The sequence below is a fragment of the Abrus precatorius genome, unplaced genomic scaffold, assembly GCF_003935025.1.
Source record: "Abrus precatorius isolate BTA unplaced genomic scaffold, Abrus_2018 Scaffold4, whole genome shotgun sequence".
Lineage (NCBI taxonomy): Eukaryota > Viridiplantae > Streptophyta > Magnoliopsida > Fabales > Fabaceae > Abrus > Abrus precatorius.
In genome coordinates this window covers 9480140-9500658 of record NW_020874384.1, presented here as the reverse complement: position 1 = coordinate 9500658, position 20519 = coordinate 9480140, and the positions used below count along the sequence as shown (strand labels likewise).

General features: G+C 31.2%; 3 protein-coding genes across 6 annotated transcripts; 2 read left to right on the top strand and 1 right to left on the bottom strand.

The window, feature by feature from the left end:
- Positions 1-3765: 3765 nt before the first annotated feature.
- LOC113865486 (adenylate kinase, chloroplastic) lies at positions 3766-6167 on the top strand. The gene is made up of 7 exons (XM_027500075.1): positions 3766-4089; positions 4158-4256; positions 4325-4453; positions 4530-4664; positions 4842-4988; positions 5137-5211; positions 5633-6167. The coding sequence occupies exons 1-7, from the start codon at positions 3889-3891 to the stop codon at positions 5735-5737; spliced, it is 891 nt and encodes a 296-aa protein (XP_027355876.1). The 5' UTR covers positions 3766-3888; the 3' UTR covers positions 5738-6167.
- Positions 6168-10845: 4678 nt separating this feature from the next.
- Positions 10846-14117, top strand: LOC113865738 (serine/threonine-protein kinase-like protein CCR4). The gene has a single exon (XM_027500466.1). The coding sequence runs from the start codon at positions 11394-11396 to the stop codon at positions 13692-13694; it is 2301 nt and encodes a 766-aa protein (XP_027356267.1). The 5' UTR covers positions 10846-11393; the 3' UTR covers positions 13695-14117.
- A 272-nt stretch (positions 14118-14389) lies between these two features.
- LOC113864657 (receptor protein-tyrosine kinase CEPR2) lies at positions 14390-19680 on the bottom strand. 4 transcript variants are annotated; one of them, XM_027498632.1, is made up of 4 exons: positions 19417-19553; positions 18925-19025; positions 15605-18312; positions 14390-15040 (listed from the first exon to the last, which is right to left on the bottom strand). In XM_027498632.1, exons 3-4 carry the CDS (start codon positions 18162-18164, stop codon positions 14676-14678), a joined length of 2925 nt encoding a protein of 974 aa, XP_027354433.1. In that variant the 5' UTR covers positions 18165-18312; positions 18925-19025; positions 19417-19553; the 3' UTR covers positions 14390-14675. The 4 variants fall into 4 exon arrangements, with proteins under 4 accessions (XP_027354433.1, XP_027354431.1, XP_027354432.1 ...); XM_027498630.1 differs by having other exon boundaries at positions 15605-18302; positions 18925-19680; XM_027498631.1 differs by lacking the exon at positions 19417-19553 and having other exon boundaries at positions 15605-18302; positions 18887-19375.
- Between the last annotated feature and the right edge of the window lie 839 nt (positions 19681-20519).

Below are 20519 nucleotides of genomic sequence, written 5' to 3'. Positions count from 1 at the left end.
AAATGTTGCTTTGAAAATAACGTCTTAACAAATATTTTGTTATAAAATTTTACTAAAATTATTATATTATTTGTATTTAATTTATCAATTAGTTTCCTAAATTTATTTATTTTATGAATAGATGTGATTAGAGTGGTCATGCATACAAGTTTTATTAAAGAAAAAATAAATGCTCAAAGTAAGATAAAAGAAGGAGGAAATTGATGTATAAATTATAAATTTGTAATGTATTGTTCAAATTTTTTAGATCATACAATAATTTATATTTGATATTTTTTATTAGGTTGCAACTTGAGGAAGATGAAATAAAAATTGATAAACAAAAGGCAACAATGGAAAATTTAGAAGATTGAACAATTTTTATTACAATATTGTATAAATACATTTAATATTATATAGAATTTGAAAAATAAAATATCACCAAATATTTCTATCATTTAAAAAATAATTTTGTTATCTTATTATATATATATATATATATTTTATTTTATTATTATATATATTATGTATTGACTTTATTCTTAATATAAAATTTATTTAAATTTTATATATAACGCATAAATTTTATATTATATTAACATCTGTAATTCTAATTGATGTAGAGATTAATTTTTATATTAAATAAAATTATTATTCTCTCTTAGTTTCTACCCAAATCTTAATTAAAAATATTTTAACTACTCTTTTTTTTTCTCTACTTCTATTATTTTAATTTTTTTAAAAATAATTTAATAAGAATTGACTTATCATAATTATTTATAACTTATTAATGTAGATAATATTTTATTTATATTTTATATTATAATAATTACGATGAAAAATTTAATTTTTTTATATTAAAAAATTAATAATATTTTTACTTAATGATTTTGTTGTAATTTTTTTTTTAAATATTATAATGATGATGATAAATTCAAAACTCTCAAATTAAAACTAATTAATTATAATAATTAAAATAAATTAAATATTATTAAATGTCATAATAATGAAAATGAATATGATTTAATATTTAAATCTTTAGGTAACTGTTCATTTTATATATTTAATAATTTTATATTGTAATGAATAAATATGTAAAAAAAATGTAACGTTTTAACTCTGAATTAAGTTCAAATTTTAGATTTAATTTCTATATATATTATTTGTTTCAAAAGTTAATAAACATTTTCTATTACGTACTTTTAAAATTTTATGAGTACCACGTTTAAATTTTCACAACTACTGGAAGACTTACAATTCAAGAAAGATAGGTTAGTGTTTAAAATATTATAAAAATATTCTTTATATCAACATATCAAATTATATTTATTTATTAAAATTCTATATTCTCACTATATGATTATTCAAAAATTTTAGATTGGAATACAAGTTCTAATTTTTAAATTTTTTTTTTTAAATATTCAATTACAAATGCAAAGAATCATACTTTCCAATGGAAAATTCAGTCATTTTGTGGACTTAAAGTTAGTTCTCAAGATATAAATCAAAATACAAGTATTATACGTAAAAATATTAATTCAATAGAAATATTTTTTTATTAATATAATTATTTATTATGTTATATTCTTAAAATTATATATTTTTTAATTTTAAAAAAATATTTAAATCAGGTTCACTAATATATTATTATTATTATTATTATTATTTGTAAAACCATGTGATATATCAAATATTAGATTATAGAGATAGACACGTGGACATCATACAAAAATTATATCTAAAAGCAATAATCAAATCTCAAATACAAAAGATCTATGTCAAAATTGTTAGAACACATCTATTTTTTTAATGACAGTATAATATTTTAATGTGTTTATATTAAAGTTATATTTATATTTTTTAAAATAATTACAGACCTAATAAATATTTTAATGACGGTATAATATATATATATTTAAATTAAAATTTTATTTATTTATTTATTTATTGGCTTTTTTAAGAGGCAACATATTATTAAATTTATTATTATCTTAATTTTATTAATTCTATTATTATTATATTAACAAATAATTATTTAAAATTATTTCATATTTTAAAATTAATTTACTTCTTTATTTTAATTAATAGAGAATGATTATAAACATTTATTCATGCATATATTGATATTAATATTATAAACTGTGATAATATGAGCTTATTTATTTATTAATATAATTCAGTTATACACTTATAGAATTTATCATAACTAATTTTATAATTAATATTTTATAATAAAATTATAAATTAAAATTATGCTTGCTTATTTATTAATATTTTTTAAAATTATAGGTGATAAATCAAATTAAATTATTAAACAAAAGCTTATGTATCTCGTAAAATTCTTGAATACTTTAAAATTTAATGGATTTTCTTCCCACTTGTAATTCAAAGAAAGAATGTCAATTATGTTACCTAGAAACATCAATCCCACATTAGGAATGTGCAATAGAACAAGACTCTTTATCAATGACAATCATTAAATTATGTTTGATTATATTTGCCAAAACCTATATTTAATCATAGTCAATTATATGTTGCATTGTCTAAAATAATGTCAACAAAAGAAATAAAAATACTTATTATTAAAGAAGATACCAAATATATAGAATATACAAAAAATATTGTATATAAAAAAGTATTTCATAATCTTCCTCAGTGTAAATATATTTAATATAATAATTTTTTTTACTATATTTATATATTTAAATTATATATTTTATATTTTAAAATAAATTAATTTAATAAAAATAAAACAAACTCATGCAATACGGAGACATATTTATTAGTGTCTATGTATATTAATATATTAAAATTAAACTCTTGCTTAAAGATAATGAATAAAAATAAAGTAATAACATTTAAAAGTATAATTAAAATTAAGCTTAAATATCTGATTGCTTCTTATAAATATTATAAAATTTTCTGTTGTGATTTAATTCTTAAAATATTAAATAAAAAATCAGTTTTATTTAATTTTTAATATTAAAGTTAATATTCATAAATAAATTTTTGAATATATTTTATATATTTACAAATAAATTTTCTATTCTTCTCTTTCCCCACTAGTCCACTACCCACCTTCACCCATCCCTTCTTCCCCTTTGTTTAGATTGCAAAGTGTAGCCCACAGTATGCGAGAATCACATTGCTTATATTCATGATTATTATTATCATCAATAAATCTTCTTCGTTTACTCTATTTCTTATAAATTGTAATATTCAAAAGTTTCAATAGAATTGTAACATGTTATTTTCTATTTATTATAAATTATAATATCATTTTGTTACTTTAGTTTTTCTCATTAATATCTTTATTTTTTTATGTTTTTTCTTTTTTATAATTATTCAAAAATTTAAAGCTAAGATATATTAACATGAGTTAATTTCAAACCAATTTTAAAAATATACTCTTTATTATTGACACATTGATTAAAAATAGAAAATATAAATACCAATTAGTAAAATGCTATTTAAATTTCATATTTTACGTATTTGTAAAATCTATTTGAATTTTGAAAAATTTCAACTTAAGACAATCAATGTGGATTAAATCATAATAAATAATGTTAAGTAGAGAAAAAAAGGAATAACATTAATAAAATTCCATAATTTCTCTTTTTAAAAAAATTACTATTTAATATCTTATTTTTCAAGTTTTAATTAAAATATTTAATCCATCTATTCATTAAAGTTAAAAATAACCATTGACAATATTGTTTAGAAATATAAATGAAGTAAATATATTGTGTGAAATGTATTTGAAAAATTATAATTATTGTGCGATGGGGTGATAAGTGAAATGGGCATGAATTGGGGAGAAGGGAGGAAGTGTTTGATGATAAGCAAGGAGAACTGTAGAAGCAGTAAATTAGTAGTAATGGAAAGGGTGTGAGTGAGTGAGGGAGCAAAATGGGTTGCAGCAGCATCACTTTGAATACGGCAGCGGCATCAATTTGGATCCCCACTCCAACTAATAAGACTAAGGCGCGTGGCCATGGATCCTCTCTTTCAGTTACTCCAAAACGGCAACGCCCTTGTCGTTTCTTTTGCGGTGACTTTCGATCCCCTCTCACTGCTCCAAACGCCCTCCATTCCCATACCCACTCTCTGGTATCTTCCATTCCACTCTTCAATTTCCATTTATCTGTTAGGAAACGAAAATTGATTTATAATTACAGATTTTGAAGGCGGCGGAGTCAAAGGAGGGTCTCCATGTTATGATTTCTGGAGCTCCTGCTTCTGGCAAAGGAACCCAATGCCACCTCATCACCAACAAGGTTACTGCTGCTACTTCTACTTTTCCTTTTCATAAACACATTCATTCTCATTCAATTCATATATGCAGTACGGTTTGGTGCACGTTGCCGCTGGAGATTTACTCAGAGCAGAAATTGCCACCGGAAGTGAAAATGGAAAGCGAGCCAAACAGTATATGGAGATGGGACAGTTGGTCCCTGATGAAATTGTTGTCATGGTAAGCAAGAACGGATCATTTCTCTTCAAATCATTTTGTTCCTATCCTTTTTTACCTCCTCATTTTTGTACTATAGATGGTGAAGGAGCGCCTCTTGAAGCCTGATTCTATAGAGAATGGTTGGCTATTGGACGGATATCCCAGGAGCTTGTCGCAGGCTACTGCACTTCACCAATTTGGTTTTCAACCTGATATTTTTGTTCTTCTTGAGGTCAACATTTCTTGTATTTTTATCAATTATCATTGAATCATTGTCAAAGCAGTTGGAGCTTGGATTCTAATGCCATCGTACATACCCAATGAGACTTATGTTCTGCTGCTATAAACACCAGAAACCATTAGTCTTCATATGCAAAAAAGTCATAGTAGCTCTTGTTATAATGTGCAGGTTTCTGAAGATATTCTTTTGGAGAGAGTAGTTGGACGCAGATTAGATCCTGTTACTGGCAAGATATATCACTTGAAGTATTCTCCTCCTGAGACAAAAGAAATTGCAGCTAGGCTTACGCAACGTTTTGATGATACTGAAGAAAAGGCATGGATATATCCCTATATGTTTCTCTAGTCCATTGTTTCCATAAATATCTCACTTCTTTTGTCAGAAAATGCAGAATACACGCACACAGGCTTATAATTAAGTGCCATTGAAAGTTCTTTTCCATTATTGTTTGCTTTTGACTTAGGTGAAGTTGCGATTAAACACCCATCATCAAAATGTGGAGGCAGTTCTGTCCATGTATAAAGATATAACTGTTAAGGTATGCTTTATAGTCTCTCTCTCCCTCCAACAAACGTCTGTGGAGTGGACATCTTAAATAATGCAATTACCAATTTATCATGCATGCATGTATGTACTAATATAATAAGCTACCAATTTAGAGTGAATAATCCTTGCCAGTGCCACCACAGTATAAAGCATTGATATCCACACTAAATGGTCTTTTGTGAATTTGAACTAAACAATAATTAAATGGGCAATAGATGTTTGTTGCTTAACTGCTTCAAGCTTTAATGTTGTGTTGCTTCTAGTGTTATTAGTGGCTGCTATCTGGCGGTATATTTAGTTTTCAATAAGATACGACTGATGCAAAAGCTAATATACAGGAAAGATAAAGTTGAGCAGGTTCTGGTCATATATATTTGGGTAAACCCCAGCTAACGTGCCTTTGTTGTCTTCAGATTAATGGAAATGTCTCTAAGGAGGAAGTATTTGCTCAAATTGATGGTGCACTGACGAGTCTTTTGGAGCAAAGGAAGGCTGCTTCAGGATCTGTGGCTGCATAGAAGACCATGTTTTGGCATCTTGATCTAGCATGGTTCCCTGCTAGAGGTAATGGATTTAAAGCTATATTATCGTGAAGATTGATCCGTTGAAATTGACGGCTTTATATCCCTTTTGGAAAGCAATGCAGTAATTGGTTTGGACCATGCATGGGGACCTGTGATAGTGAAGTGCGCAATATATTTTGTAAGTTCATTTTACGACAAAATTATTACTTTAAATTCGTTTTCATGTAATGGCTGGCTGGCTGGCTTGTAAATGGAGGATTTAGTGAACTATCTGTTGTTGGTTGGTTGGTTCCTGTTATTGCTTGGTTGGTACGTTGTGCGTTCTATACCAAGTACCATTTTCTGTATTATTTATTGATGACTGAAAATCATGAATTTGATCTACCAAAAGAAAATAGAAAAGAATCTATTGTGTTCTTGATAGTACAACTTACTTTGGTGTTGTATCAGTGTCGTGGAATTGAAGATTGATAGTAAAACGGGGTATAAAACCCTTACGTTACCCAGGTTTGTGTAAATATATAAAAAATATAATATAAAATATAAAAATGTGTAAAGGAATTAAATTTCTATTAAATTATAATTTTTTAGAAATGATTTGTTTGAAATAATATTTTTATTATCAATGTGTGTTTTCATTAAAATCAACAATACAAATTATCTACTTTTAAGTATAATTATAGCATAATGAATTTTTTTTTTGTTAAACTCTTCGCTATAAATTATATTTTAATGTTTTTATATTTATTATTATGTATGTAATAATCAAGTTTTATCTTATTAGGTAAGGTAAATTAAATACATTATTCAATGTCACTGTGTTTAGTCAAAAACTAAAATTTTTAAAATATCATTTATCGATTAAACCTTCAATTTAGTCCATGAGATTAATAGTATTAGATATTTTAATTTTTGATATTTTAAAATCTCCATGCCAATCCTTGACTTTGTTGATGACTTTAGTTCTTTGAACTATATGTTATCAATACATAATAATACAATGTTAACATGTCATCAACATATATGATTAATTGGTAGAAAAAAAAACATCATAGTAATATATATATTTATTTTATTTTAGTCCTTGAAATTGTTATTGGTAAACATTTTAATTCTTAAAATCTTTTATCTACCCACTATTTTTCTTCTTTATTCATTTTTTAATATTATTATTGTCAAAAATTACCATAATACCCTTATAAAATTAATTTCTTCCAAAATTTATTAAAAAATATCTATCTATCAATCATTCTTCTTCTTCATTCTTTTTTAACACTACTATTGTTGATAATTACTTTATCAAAAACTATCATTGTTGTTCACCTTAATCTTTTTCTTCTTTTGCCCACCCAAAACCAACAACATCTTTTGCAACTACAATCTCATTTGACTCTCTCTCTTCTTTCTAGGTTTTTTTTTCCCCTTCCATTTTTAAAATTTCAAAGAGTAGTAGTGGTTTCTAGTGGGTTGAAGGCAGCAATGACAAATTAAAATCTTTTAGCATTTACAATTAGGTATAACGGTTAAATACATAACAACAAAGAACTAGTAAACACAGTGCTTTATTAAGGACAGAGTTAAAGTTAAGAGGAATAAGAATAACATAGAAGTCATGAAATAAAAATATATATCACATCATATATGATATCATTTTTGTCATACAATTAATCATACATGTCATTTAATGTGACATGCCAATATTTTCTTATTGTATTACAAATATATGACTTGAAGGACTAAAGTGATTGATAGAAACAAAAGTCAAACTAATATATTAATTTTAAAATCTTTGGAACTAATATATCTGTTGCTAATAGTATTAATGACTAAATTTGAGATTTTTTTTTGCTAAGACTAAATTTGAAATTTAATCATTAATCAATATATTTTTTAATAATTTTTTTCAAGATTCTTTTAATTCTCTCTATTCCTTCTTTATTGTATTAAAAATCATACTATTCACTTTTCTCACTTATGTCTTTAGCCTTCTTTGCATGTTATCAAATTCTTTTAAACAAATTTTTATTATATTTTTCTCTATAAGTACTACTCTAATATTCTTGTATAGATGGTCATTTCTTATTTTATCTTTTTTCTTATGATCCCTAGTTCATTTTAATATGTTTAATAATAATAATAAAATAACTTTATCAACAATATCCCTTTTAATCATGCATCATGTGATTATATCCTTGATAAGATACAAGTAACATATACTATTTATACTACTAATATAATTATAAATCTCATCAACAATGTCATTTATAACAAGAGTATAAATTAATATTTTTATCACATCATTCGTATTTGTTGTTGAAAATTTACATATATGATGTAATAGTTAATCATTTGTTCACGTTATATATAGAAATCATTTGTTATAAATTTTTTTATTCATGTTACAATAATTTTCTCCTTTTTATTTATCAATATTTTTCTATCAATAATGTGTAGAAGCCATTTGCTCAAATTATATTGTATCACTTATAAAGAGTAGTAATTTAGATTTTGCTTAGATATTTATAGTCATTAGTGCCTTTTCTTTTTGTTTGGGAACTAAAGTTTTTGTTTTGGTCTGAGACCTAATAGTTTTTTTATTGTCTTACCAAAAATTTCAAAGGCAACCTCTTTATTGGTCAGGTTAGTTCGGTTCATGTTTGTTTGAACTTAATTTAATACTTAAGAAAATGAAAAATATTTCTTAATTTAGTTTAAAAAATTATAAAAGTTAATAATTTTTAATTATGAGTCTATAATTGAAGTATAGTATAAAGTCTTTTTACACCATCAATATATTTTAATACAAATGGTATTCGTATGATAAATATATTTTAATTAATGAATATAATATTTAATTGTAATGTTGGTATTTAATATAATATTTTTTTAACCTAATCATATATTATATTTAATTAATGGGACATGATAATCTTTTGTAAGTCTAAAAACTTTTACACTCATATGAGTCTTTTATTTAATTTACATTTAATGAGTTATAATTTATTATTTCATTGGCCGTTAAATACAAGTTAAATGAAAAGCTCAAATTGAGTATAAGAGTTTTTAGATTTATACCAGTGTGAGAAGATTCTTCTCCTTAATTAATATAACATTATATACTAATAGGATGATATAAATTGTTATATGTATATTTATCATTTTCTATTTATTATATTATTTAATTTAAAATAAATTTATAAAAATTATTTTAAAATTAATAAACCTTTTTAATACACATTTTAGTATATATTTGAAGGTATCAAATTTATATGTTATTATTTTGTTTAATAATAATTTTTCTAATACAAAAAGTCATTTGTTTAAGAAAATATATAATAATTAATGAATATAATATTTATTAATGTATCATTTTTTTATTAAATCAATTATATGCTCTATTTAATAAATATAACATTAAACACTAATGTGCATTAAAATTTATTTACTTATAGAGATGCTGTAACCTACTAACTACGAATATTACTGAAGAGAATATTGGGGTAATTTGTACAACTCTTCGTTCATAAAGATCTTAAAATGTCCTTGTTTTAATCCATATATTTATTAAAGAAACTAATAACAATTGCATAGCTATAATATAAAATTACAATAATTGTCTAATAAAAGTTTTCATATATATTTTTTCTAGAAATATCGTATTTTTTTTCAGTGCATTTTTATCTCTAGAAATAAATGTAAATAAATTTAAAAACGTAAATGTTATTTAAGAATAATTGATAACCGTAGGTGCACACTCAACTGACCTTGTATAATTTCCCTATAAAATATCCATTTGGCCTAAACTCTTATTTTCAGGCTTCGGACTCTTCTTCGTTCACAAATAGTACTCTCTATCGTTTTAAATCGTTTGAAGGATGTGGTCACTCAGAGTGGTTAAGCATTTTTACGTTGAAAACTTACTAAAATGTTATTTTCCACCCACTTTAACAATTTAAGTTGGAGAATGGATCTATATGGATTGTATTGTTGATGAATCTTTGACTTTCAGGAACCTGTTGTAGTTCTCTCCATATAATCAACATTTGCTTATTGAATAGTTCTGTGTCTTCTTAACAAATCCATTTAATAATCCTCTCATCACTAGTCTCTGCTCTGTACTAATGTTAGCTTTGTTGACTCTCCTACAAGTTTGGGCAATCGAAGTTGAAAGGTCAGCGATGTTAGTTGTTCGTACGTGCTAAATCTGTGGAACTAAATAACAGCTTCGTATAGATCGCGGGTCAAATAATGAATCAGAACCCACCAAATCAGCAGAAACATGTTGTAGGCCGTAGCAAATTAGTATTTGCCAAACGTGATTTTATTTTTCTATCCTATGTATCAAGTGAATAGATTAATAAAGGACATTAAATATGCATTTTCTATGCTTTCAACTATTAAAATGTTAAATTTTAAATGATTTTTCTCCTTTCATATTTTTCAGTAATTATTTATTTATTTCTTTAACTAATGCACTTAGTGCATAAGATAAAAAAATTTGATGATAATAAATATTTTCATGCAACTATTTCTTCTTACTGTATTGTGATGACAACTTTAACTTGCTTATATTCCACGTCATAGCTTTTTAGGAGAACTTGAAATAAAATTCGAACCTGTTGAGATACTGTAGTGTCCATATTCTTAAGAATCAATGTTTTTGTTTATTGCATGCCAGAATGGGCTAATTGATTCATTTCGAGTCTTTTCATTCATAATTTCATCTTTAATCTCTAATCGGGATGGTGGGAATGAGGCATGTGATGTGAGAGATTGATTCATGCATACTTCTTCTACTCCACGCGAATGATCAAATCCCTATAGCAACAATTTTGGAGCTTCATGCTGCTTCTCTTTACACAACCTCTTTCTATCCCAATTTTTAAAAAATGATAAACTTTATTTCTTTCACAACCTTATATATTTAAAAATGAGAAACGGAATAAAAAACAAGAAAATATTTTTATAATTATTCATGTGCTGAAATGATTTATTTCTAATCAAATTGATTAATATAAACCCCAATTCAGAAAAAAAATTAGTTTAAATACCAAATAGCAAATGCAATTTGAATGATTTTTATCATTATTCATTACCATTACTTTACTTAGCCCTTTGTTATGTGTTAACGAGGTGTGCGTAGACATCTTATCCTTATGATTATGACAATCAACACAGAGAAATATTTTATGAAAATGTTATAATAGATTAATACATAACAAAGGCAATGCCCTGCGATGAAACTGACCTTATGATCAACAAAGTGTGGAGAAAAACAGAGGTACCGACGCATTGAGCGAAGTTGGACGAATATGTTCAATTTTATTGATTGAATTTTCTAATATAAAACAGGTGGAATAGAACTTTGAAATGGATGTTTCCTTTTGCATTTTATTTTTTAAATTTGGCGAGTGAAACGACCGAGTAATATGTTATTGGAAGAAAGCAAAGTCCGAGTCAGAGTAGATGGAAATGTAGACTTGGTCTTAGCCTCTGGTCATTAGTCCTAACAAACAAACAGCGTTACTGTCTCTGTTCTGAAACCGCGTTTATTATATTATATTAGCTTTTGCTTTTGGCCTTTCATCTCAGCACGCTTCTCTAATCACTTCTCCCACCATGAGATTATTGAGTTCTGCTACTCTTTCCCATGGCTTTTCTCCTTAGCCTCAGCCACTTCTTCATCTCCTTGTGTTTCCTTTCTTGTCTTTCAATCATAAACGCACTCTCAACCGTTTCCATTTCGGAGACTTCCACCCAAACATTTATTTGTGTCTTGCAACATTCAAACCAACAAGGACAATCAAATCTCAACTGTACTAGCTTCCCTCCGGCTATTGGACTCCAACTGAACCCCAATATTTCCTACTCGGAGATTGTGGGTGGCAACGGGTTTCTATGTGCATTAAGGCCACCATCTTCTTCTGGCTCCATCATGGGCTGTTGGAGATTCTCTGCCAATGCCACCAATGTTCCCTACAAGCGTATCTACCGTGGACCCGTTATTCAAGACATTGATGCTGGCAGTTCTCACGTTTGTGGTCTTGTAAACAGAACTAACGGCCTTGGCCTAGAGTGTTGGCAATGGAATGGCTTCAATTCAAGCACTAGCATGAACATGTCAATGTTAAGCATTGCTGTGGGAGAGAATTTCGTGTGTGGGTTATCACAAACGGGGGATGTTACTTGCATAGGCACTAATAGTAGAGTTGTTGGGCATGGGCCTACGCCTGGTGGAAATTACTCGGTAGTTGCAGCTGGGTTTAGGCATGCTTGTGCCATCTCTCGTTATGGTAGTTTGGATTGTTGGGGAGAGGTAGAGGGCGAGAAGCCACAGGGGAGGTTCGTTTCCTTGGCGTTGGGGGAGAACAGAAGTTGTGCACTTGGCTCTGATAGAAGAGTTGCTTGTTGGGGATCCAATAACTTCAGCATGCCACAGAGTTTGCAAGACACCTTTTTTGAATCAATTGTAGCAAAGCGAAGTGTTTTCTGTGGAGTTGTGTCTTCAAACTATTCCTTGCTTTGTTGGGGTACTGAAATGTTTGAGTCAAATAGGAAGGTGTTTGATAATGTCTTCCCAGGACCTTGTAGGAATGAGTGTCGCTGTGGACCCTTGTCAAACTCTGCCAAACTCTGTGACTCTCCTTCCATCATTTGCCAGCCTTGTCCCCCCGTGTTTGAATCTCCATTGCAGCCACCACAGTCATCATCACCACCACCACCACCACCCCCCCCCCAAAAAGAAGCATCAGAGAGTGGTTGGAGCAACAAAATGGTGGCATTTCTAGTTGTTGGAATCGTGGGTTGCATTATCTTCTTCCTCGTCTTGGCTTTCTTCCTTTACAGGCACTGCAACTGCAAAAACCGAGGAAGCCGCGTGCATGACTCTGGGCCATTGGACGAGCCAGAAGCTGAAGCTGCGGCTCGAGTTCTTCAAAAGCGGTTGAGCCATGTAATCAGCATGGGAAATGGCAGTTCTTTGGAGGAGTTTTCTCTGCAAGTGCTGCTTCAAGCCACCAACAATTTCTCAGAAGAGAACAAAATTGGAATAGGTAGCTTTGGTTCAGTGTATCATGCCACGCTCGAAGATGGGAAGGAGGTTGCTATCAAGAGAGCTGAAGTCTCCTCCACCTCCTATGCAGTTGTGGGCGGCCAACAAGACAAAGACAATGCCTTTGTGAACGAACTTGAGTCTCTTTCAAGACTCCACCACAAGAACCTGGTCATGCTGTTGGGTTTCTATGAGGACACCAAAGAGCGCATTTTGGTGTACGAGTACATGAACAATGGTAGCCTCAGTGATCATCTTCACAAGCTCCAAAGTTCAGCTCTCATGTCATGGCCACTTCGCATAAAGGTAGCTTTAGATGCTGCCAGAGGCATTGAGTATCTACACAACTACGCCACTCCACCAATCATTCACCGTGACATCAAATCTGCCAACATATTATTGGACGCCAGATGGACGGCCAAAGTCTCTGATTTTGGGCTCTCTCTGATGGGCCCTCATCCCGAAGATGATCATTCACACCTTTCACTTCTTGCTGCTGGCACCGTTGGCTACATGGATCCTGAATACTATAGGCTTCAACATTTGACTCCCAAGACTGACGTGTACAGCTTTGGCGTTGTTTTGCTAGAGCTTCTTTCTGGCCACAAAGCCATCCATAAAAACGAAAATGGGGTGCCCAGAAATGTGGTGGACTTTGTGGTACCCCGCATTGTTCAAGATGAAATTCATAGGGTGTTGGATCCAAGAATGCCACCACCCTCACCCTTTGAGATAGAGGCCGTGGCGTTTGTGGGTTATTTGGCAGTAGATTGCGTTAGGCTAGAAGGTAGAGAGAGACCAACTATGTCTCAGGTTGTAAATAACTTGGAAAGAGCATTAGATGCATGCTTGGCCCAACCAACACTGTCAAGGTCCACTACTGCTGCTTCTTTTGACTAGTTCACCAAATTTCCTTACGCTTAAGGCCTTCCCATTCGGCTCCCTGGATTATGAAACGGTCAACTTTTGTACATTATTATACCACTTTTCTTTCTCCATTTTTTGTTAGTACTAATTTCCATGTCACATCTTATTCTAGAGAGGAGTCAATTACTAACCCGGTCCCATTTTTGTTTTATTTTGAATTTCTAGGGACCAAACAGTGTATTATAAATTGATTCTGAAAAACCCAGAAAGGAATAAAAAAAACAGTGTGTAATGAATCGGAATCGTACCTTTTTTTTTCTATTTTTTTGTAACTACTACTACTTGCTATTAGGTCAGTGTTTCATTTCTTTCTTCTCGAGACAAAGTCATATTTAGAAATTTTTGAATAAGATCTGCAACAAACCAAAATATATGTACTGTTCAACTTCGAACTTCAGATTTCATTTGACGTAGTGTTTGTTCATATCGTTTTCATTTATTTTAACAATTCACGTGACAATGGAACCTCTCATGTGGTGTGCAGCTTTTGTGGAAGAAATGAGAAACAAAAGGAAAGAAAAATGTGAAGTTTCTAAGTTACAGAATTTTCTTCACAAAAACTTCCACCAACAACTCGAGAAACATTCAGAACCACCGGTACCAAGTGGGTTAAAATATTTGGACCAAAAGATTCGACTTTTAAAAGTAGTACGGCCTAACTAATATGAAGGGAAACTCGATTGAGTGCATGTTTTTTAAGCAATTCGAATAAAAAATAGGCCTTAAAAATAAAGTAAAAAAAAAACGGGGTAAAGTAAAAAGAGCAAGATACCCATACACGCAAAGCAATAAAACAGGAGAAAGAAAAAAGCTTGCCAGCTTGGATAACACTTTAGGAAGGCATAATTATCATATAAATGTCGACAAGGTTGAAAAAGTGTTTCTCAAACAGAAACTATATATAATTCAAGGGAGCTTGCAAGGGTATATACATTAGCTTTGTAAAGAAGAGCACTAGAGAAAAGCTTTCGCATCTTCAAGACGGCTGTCAGGAAATTTCAATGTGCAAGGTTCAGCATCAATGAGCATCTTGACAACCTCTCTCATAGTGGGGCGCAAAGATGGAAGCTTAGTGATACACTTAATAGCAATCTTCAACACTTTTATCATATATTCAACAGATTCAGGTGCCACTCTATCATCAAGAATAGTGAGAACACTTTCACGGTCATTGAGATGAGTCAAAACCCAGTAAACAATATCCTTTGCTTCTCCATAATCATCTTCAATGGGTTCTCTGCCGGACACTAATTCTAATAGCACCACTCCAAAGCTATAAACATCACTCTTTTCAGTGATGTCAGTGGCATAAGCAAGTTCTGCATGCAGGAGTGCAATGTATAAATTAACATTTGCTATTACATATTCAAATGTGCATAGAGAGAGCTTGTGTCCTATAAAGAAACTCAAGATTTAACATTATCTGTTTAGAGACAAAAAGAAACCTTATAACACATTTTATTCACCAAATTATTAGACTATGTCATTTGTTTATCAAAAATAAAATTAACTCGAAACAGATCTATAACTTGTTCAGCTAACCTCGGGGACATAAGGGCCAAAATATGATTTGAACTGACACATTTATTTTGTTCCATTGGCATTATGTCAATAACAGAAATTCAACTGATCAACCAATCTTGGTAATGTAGCCATTCATTAATAACAAGTACACAGTACACTCTGGGGGCAGCATCCTGATTCCTCAAGTAAATTCAGAAAGAAATTAAAAATTCTAGATAACCAACAAAAAAATTGTATACAGCAGATAGTCTGATACATTTCATAACTCATAAATAATAAGCTAACAGTGTCAAACATGCGATGCTTCTGAAACATAAACCGCATACTGAAATTTCTGTTAAAAGCATTGGCAAATTTACCTGGAGCAATATAACCAAGTGTGCCAACTAGACAGCTATAACCCAACTGGTCATTAGACTTTTCTGCAAACCTTGCAATACCAAAATCCGCAATTTTTGGCTCATAATCCTCATCAAGCAAAATATTGCTGGATTTTATATCTCTGTGAATAATTGGTGGATTATAGTCATGGTGTAAATAGGCAATTCCTTTTGCAGCTCCCAGAGCAATTTTATACCTCTGGTTCCAATCCAAGTTTGGCTTCCCATCCTTTACTTGTCTGTGAAGAGCTTGAAAAAGATTACCATTTGGCATGTACTCAAACACTAACAGGTTGGATCCTCCTTTAAGTAGACAAGCATAAAGTTTAAGTATATTTCTGTGCCTAATTTTCCCCAAAATCTCCATCTCTGCAGCTAAAATCTTTACACCATCTACTTTCCCTAGTTGCTTGACAGCCACCATGGCTCCATTTTTTCTTAGCTCCACTCGATAAACCTTTCCCGTACCACCACTTCCTATTAAATTATCCTCATCCAGATTACATATTTCATCGGCATCAATATCTACTTGGTGGAAAGACGCAAGTTTCCATTTTTGAGTTGCTTCCTTCTGACATTCCATGTTTTTTCCGGCACTCTGCTTGATGCTTCTACACCTCAAAAGCAGCAACCCAACTAAAATAACAACAAAAATAGAAGCAGTGAAGAAGAGCAAGACAAATTTATCAGCAAAGACCCTTGTCTGACCGTGATTATTGGCACAAATCTTCAAATCTGAATTCATGGAAGGCTTTAGGTTTTCCTCAACACAAAGTCCCTTGTTTCCAACAAAAGCTTTGTCTCCACCAATAATGAAAAGGCTGGATGGAATTCTCCCAGAAAGCAGGTTTTTCGAAAAATCCACCGAGCTTAGCTTTATTGCCTCTACATTATCTGGAATGGAACCTGTAAGTTGGTTTCCAGATATGTTAAGAGAGTTCAATGAACTCATAAGTGACACTGATTGTGGTATATTCCCAGATAGAGAATTCCAAGCAAGATTCAAGTCCACCAGCCTTGCACAATGACCCAGTTCTGTGGGAATTGATCCAGTTAATGAATTCTCTTCTAGATGCAAAGAGGATAACTGCTTCAGATAACCAATTTCAGGTGGTATTTCACCGGAGAAATTATTGTTGCTAAAATAAAGCTTCTCCAAGTTCACTAGCTTACCAAGCTCTGATGGGAGCTTACCTGAAAACCTGTTCATCATCAAAACTATCTGACTTAAGCTAGTAGATAACCCAATTTCTGAAGGTACCACGCCAGTGAAATCATTATAAGCCAAATCAATTATTTGTACAAATGGAAGTGCCCAAACCTCATTTGGAATTTTCCCAGATAACTGGTTATTACTGATCCTAAATCTCTTCAGAGATTTGCATGCAGCATAAGACTCCGGAAAAGTACCAGAGAAATTGTTTTGCAATGCAAGCAAAAATCTCAACTTCCTGTTTTCACACAAGAACTTTGGGAAATCACCTGAAAATTGATTCTCAGATATGTCAATACTTTCAAGTGGCGAAAACCGGCCAAAGTTTTCTGGAATAATCCCAGTGAAGGCGTTTCTATAAGCTGAGAACCCAATGAGATGTTGCATATCCCCAAATCCTGCGGGAAGTTCTCCAGAAAATCTGTTTTCATATAGTTGAAAAACAACCAAGTTCTTCATATTACCAATTTCCTCTGGCAAACTACCATACATGTTATTTGCAGAAATGTCAATCTCCCTCAGATTAGTGAGGTTTGCAAGCTCAGCTGGAACTTCTCCTGTCAAATTATTAGAGAAGAGCTCAATCTTGTAAATATTCTCTAACTTGGAAATTGATCTAGAAAGTTTGCCAGAGATCTTGTTTCTTGAAATATCCAGTGTCTCCAATGCCTTCATTTCATACATTGATTCTGGAATCTCTCCTATCAAATGTGAACCACCAAGATAGAGCCAGGTCAAGTTCTTCAGATTTCCAATAGTCTCTGGAATCTCACCCTCACTGTAGTCATTCTCCCCAAGACCCAGTGAAACCAGTCCAGTAAGATTCCCCAACCAGCTGGGGATGATTCCAGAAAAGTAGTTTGCTGAAAGGTCTAGAACCTGCAGGTTTCTCAGCCCTGACAGGTCTGGGATTGCTCCAACCAACTTATTTCCAGTTAAATTCAACACTCTGAGGTTGCTGCAGCTGGTTATTTCTGATGGAAGCTTTCCAGAAAGTAAATTGAATGGCAGTGACAGAACTTGCAGACTCTGCAGAACTGGGAGTGATGGGAAAATGTCACCAGAGAGGGACTTATTCTCTAGTGAGATTTCTGTGACTCTCCCAGAAACTGGATCACATGTAATTCCATAAAATCCACATGGGGAGTCTGATTCATTCCATGAATCCAAGGAATTGAAGGAGTCCTTCAAATGGCTCTTGAACTGAAGAAGCGCTTTGGTTTCCAAAGTTAGTGACACACAAGGCGGGAAAATAGAGTAGAAGGAATTGAGTAACAGCACTGCCAAGAACTGGAAAGAGTGAAAGAAACGTGGAATGTTGGCCATCAGGACAAATTCAGGGACAAATTTGTCAGTTCAGAAGAGAAGCAAGAATCATTGGAATGCTAGCAAGGTGGTGAAGGCGGATGTTATTTGAACTTTGTTGATCAATAATCCATAATTGCAGGGAAACAAGTCACCATCCTGGAAACAGCTGATCAAGCAACAAAATTATTCACTCACACAAAATTGTAAACAATCCATACATGAATAAATAACGCAAAGGAAAAGCAAGATGGTGAGGTCAGAGAGCAGAAAAAGGTGGCGTTGGAACGTCAACTTTGTTTCTATCTGTAGAGAATAATTGCACTGTCATTACTATGATTCTAATCAAAGAATTTAAGAAAGAGATAATGCTTTGAAGTCACTCATTCGCATCTTTTGCACAAAAGAGGTTCTAATCTAATTTTCTCTGAAAGCAAAGCACACATAATTATGGCCAAGTATACTACTACTTTTTTAATCATGAGTTACTGTCACTAACTACCGTGGACATCAGAATGATGCCCTTTTTTTTGGTGTGTGGGGGGGGGGGGGTTGGGGCTAGCTAATCACAAGGTAATAGTTACAAAGGTACCTTTTCATTTTTCAATTGGAATAAGTTAAAATTGTTACTAGTTCAACCCTGAAGAAGCACCCTTTTGCTCTTTTTTCAAGAAAGTGAATCAAAGTAGAATTTTCATCAAGAAATAGAAGATACAAATTTCAGCAGCATGGATTAAACTTGCCTTAAAAAAAAGGATCAGGTATCTGAGTATGATCTAACCTGATTTTGAGTGAACGTATATCAATTATATGCTCTATCTGAGGAGTGTCACTTCTCCAAACTGAGAGGGGAAAAAGGAACTGAGCCTTCTTTTCTGCCAACTGAGAAATTTATAGAGTAAATTATGGGAAAGGATAGAAAAAAGTCATGGAAATGCATGGACATCAAGAGCTGAGAACGAAATGGAATTGTTGATGCATGAGTGAGTCAGAGAAGTAGCTAGGCTACACAAACACTGCTACACCCTACAGTATTCTGTCGGAAATATTGTTCTAAGTTGAAACCAGAAAGACAAAATTGGTAGTGGGGTGTGTGGGCTAGAATTGGACATAGAAAAGAGAGTGAGCTATTTCCAATTTCCATTTAGGTGAAGTGGGATGGGGGAGAAGCAGACAAAAATGCTTTTCATAAAATTTAATTTAATTTAATCTAATGATGCCTTGCAAGTGAAATCAGTAAAAAGCTAAACAGAAAAAGTTAGGGAGAGATTGCTTAAGCTTGACACTATTTGAATGCCTTTGCCTATAGTCAAGGGGTGAGCCAATGATTCTGATTGATGTATTGTATTCTAGTCCTTTCAAAATGCTTTAAGAGATTAGCATTAGAATGTGCTATTCCCAGATTGCTCTGAACTTGTTCCACCTTTCATCCACTACTAGTGGTCCATCCACTATGCACAAGTACGGTCATTTTAACACCGTTCAACTATTTCTCTTCTCTTTCTTTCACGAATCTATTCCTATATTACTCAATACTGCTACTACTATCTCAGCTTCAACATAAATACACAATGATTAAATTTATTCAATTTACACAAATATCACTTATGTTATGATATATATTACTAATCAATTTTAATTTATCCTGCTTAGTCTACAAATATTTTGTTTTTATTTTTCTGGGTTCTCATGGGACCGACAGATTAATCTGTCAATTTGTAAAATTGATAAATATTGGTCTAAATAGAGACATCAAGCTGGAAATGAATTACCAACTGAGAACAAAAATAATACAATAAGTTTTTTATCACGTTCACTTTTTTTTGTTATCTATCATGATTCATACCTTTAAGTACCACAACACGTGTTTGGATAAGAAGATGAAAATTCTTGGTCGTTTTTTTGTGGGGAAAAAATCTTGAAAATAAGAAAATATAGGAGAGAACCTGTCCTTGTACCCAAAAACATGTTTTCTCTTTTTTAACAAAAACGTATTTTACTTGAAATGTCTATCAAAGAAATCATTGAGCAAAATAAAAAAAAACTTCGATAAGAAAACGTGGACACGCTATGTCCCTGCTTAGATTTAAGCACAACAATATAGCTTTTTTGGCCTCAAGTCTTCGTGACCTTTTATTTCTTATCTTTAAGTGTATTATTATTATTATTATTATTATTATTGCTGCTTTACGATTCATTCAATCAGTTTTTTAATTTTGTCTCTTTATATATATATATATATATATATATATATATATATGTATTTATGTAAAATTAATATTTTATTTTCTGACTTAAAGATCAATTTTTTTTTTTTTCAAAACTTCTCACAAGAGAAGTGGATGTAGTGGTTGTCATAGAAACGCACTATGGATG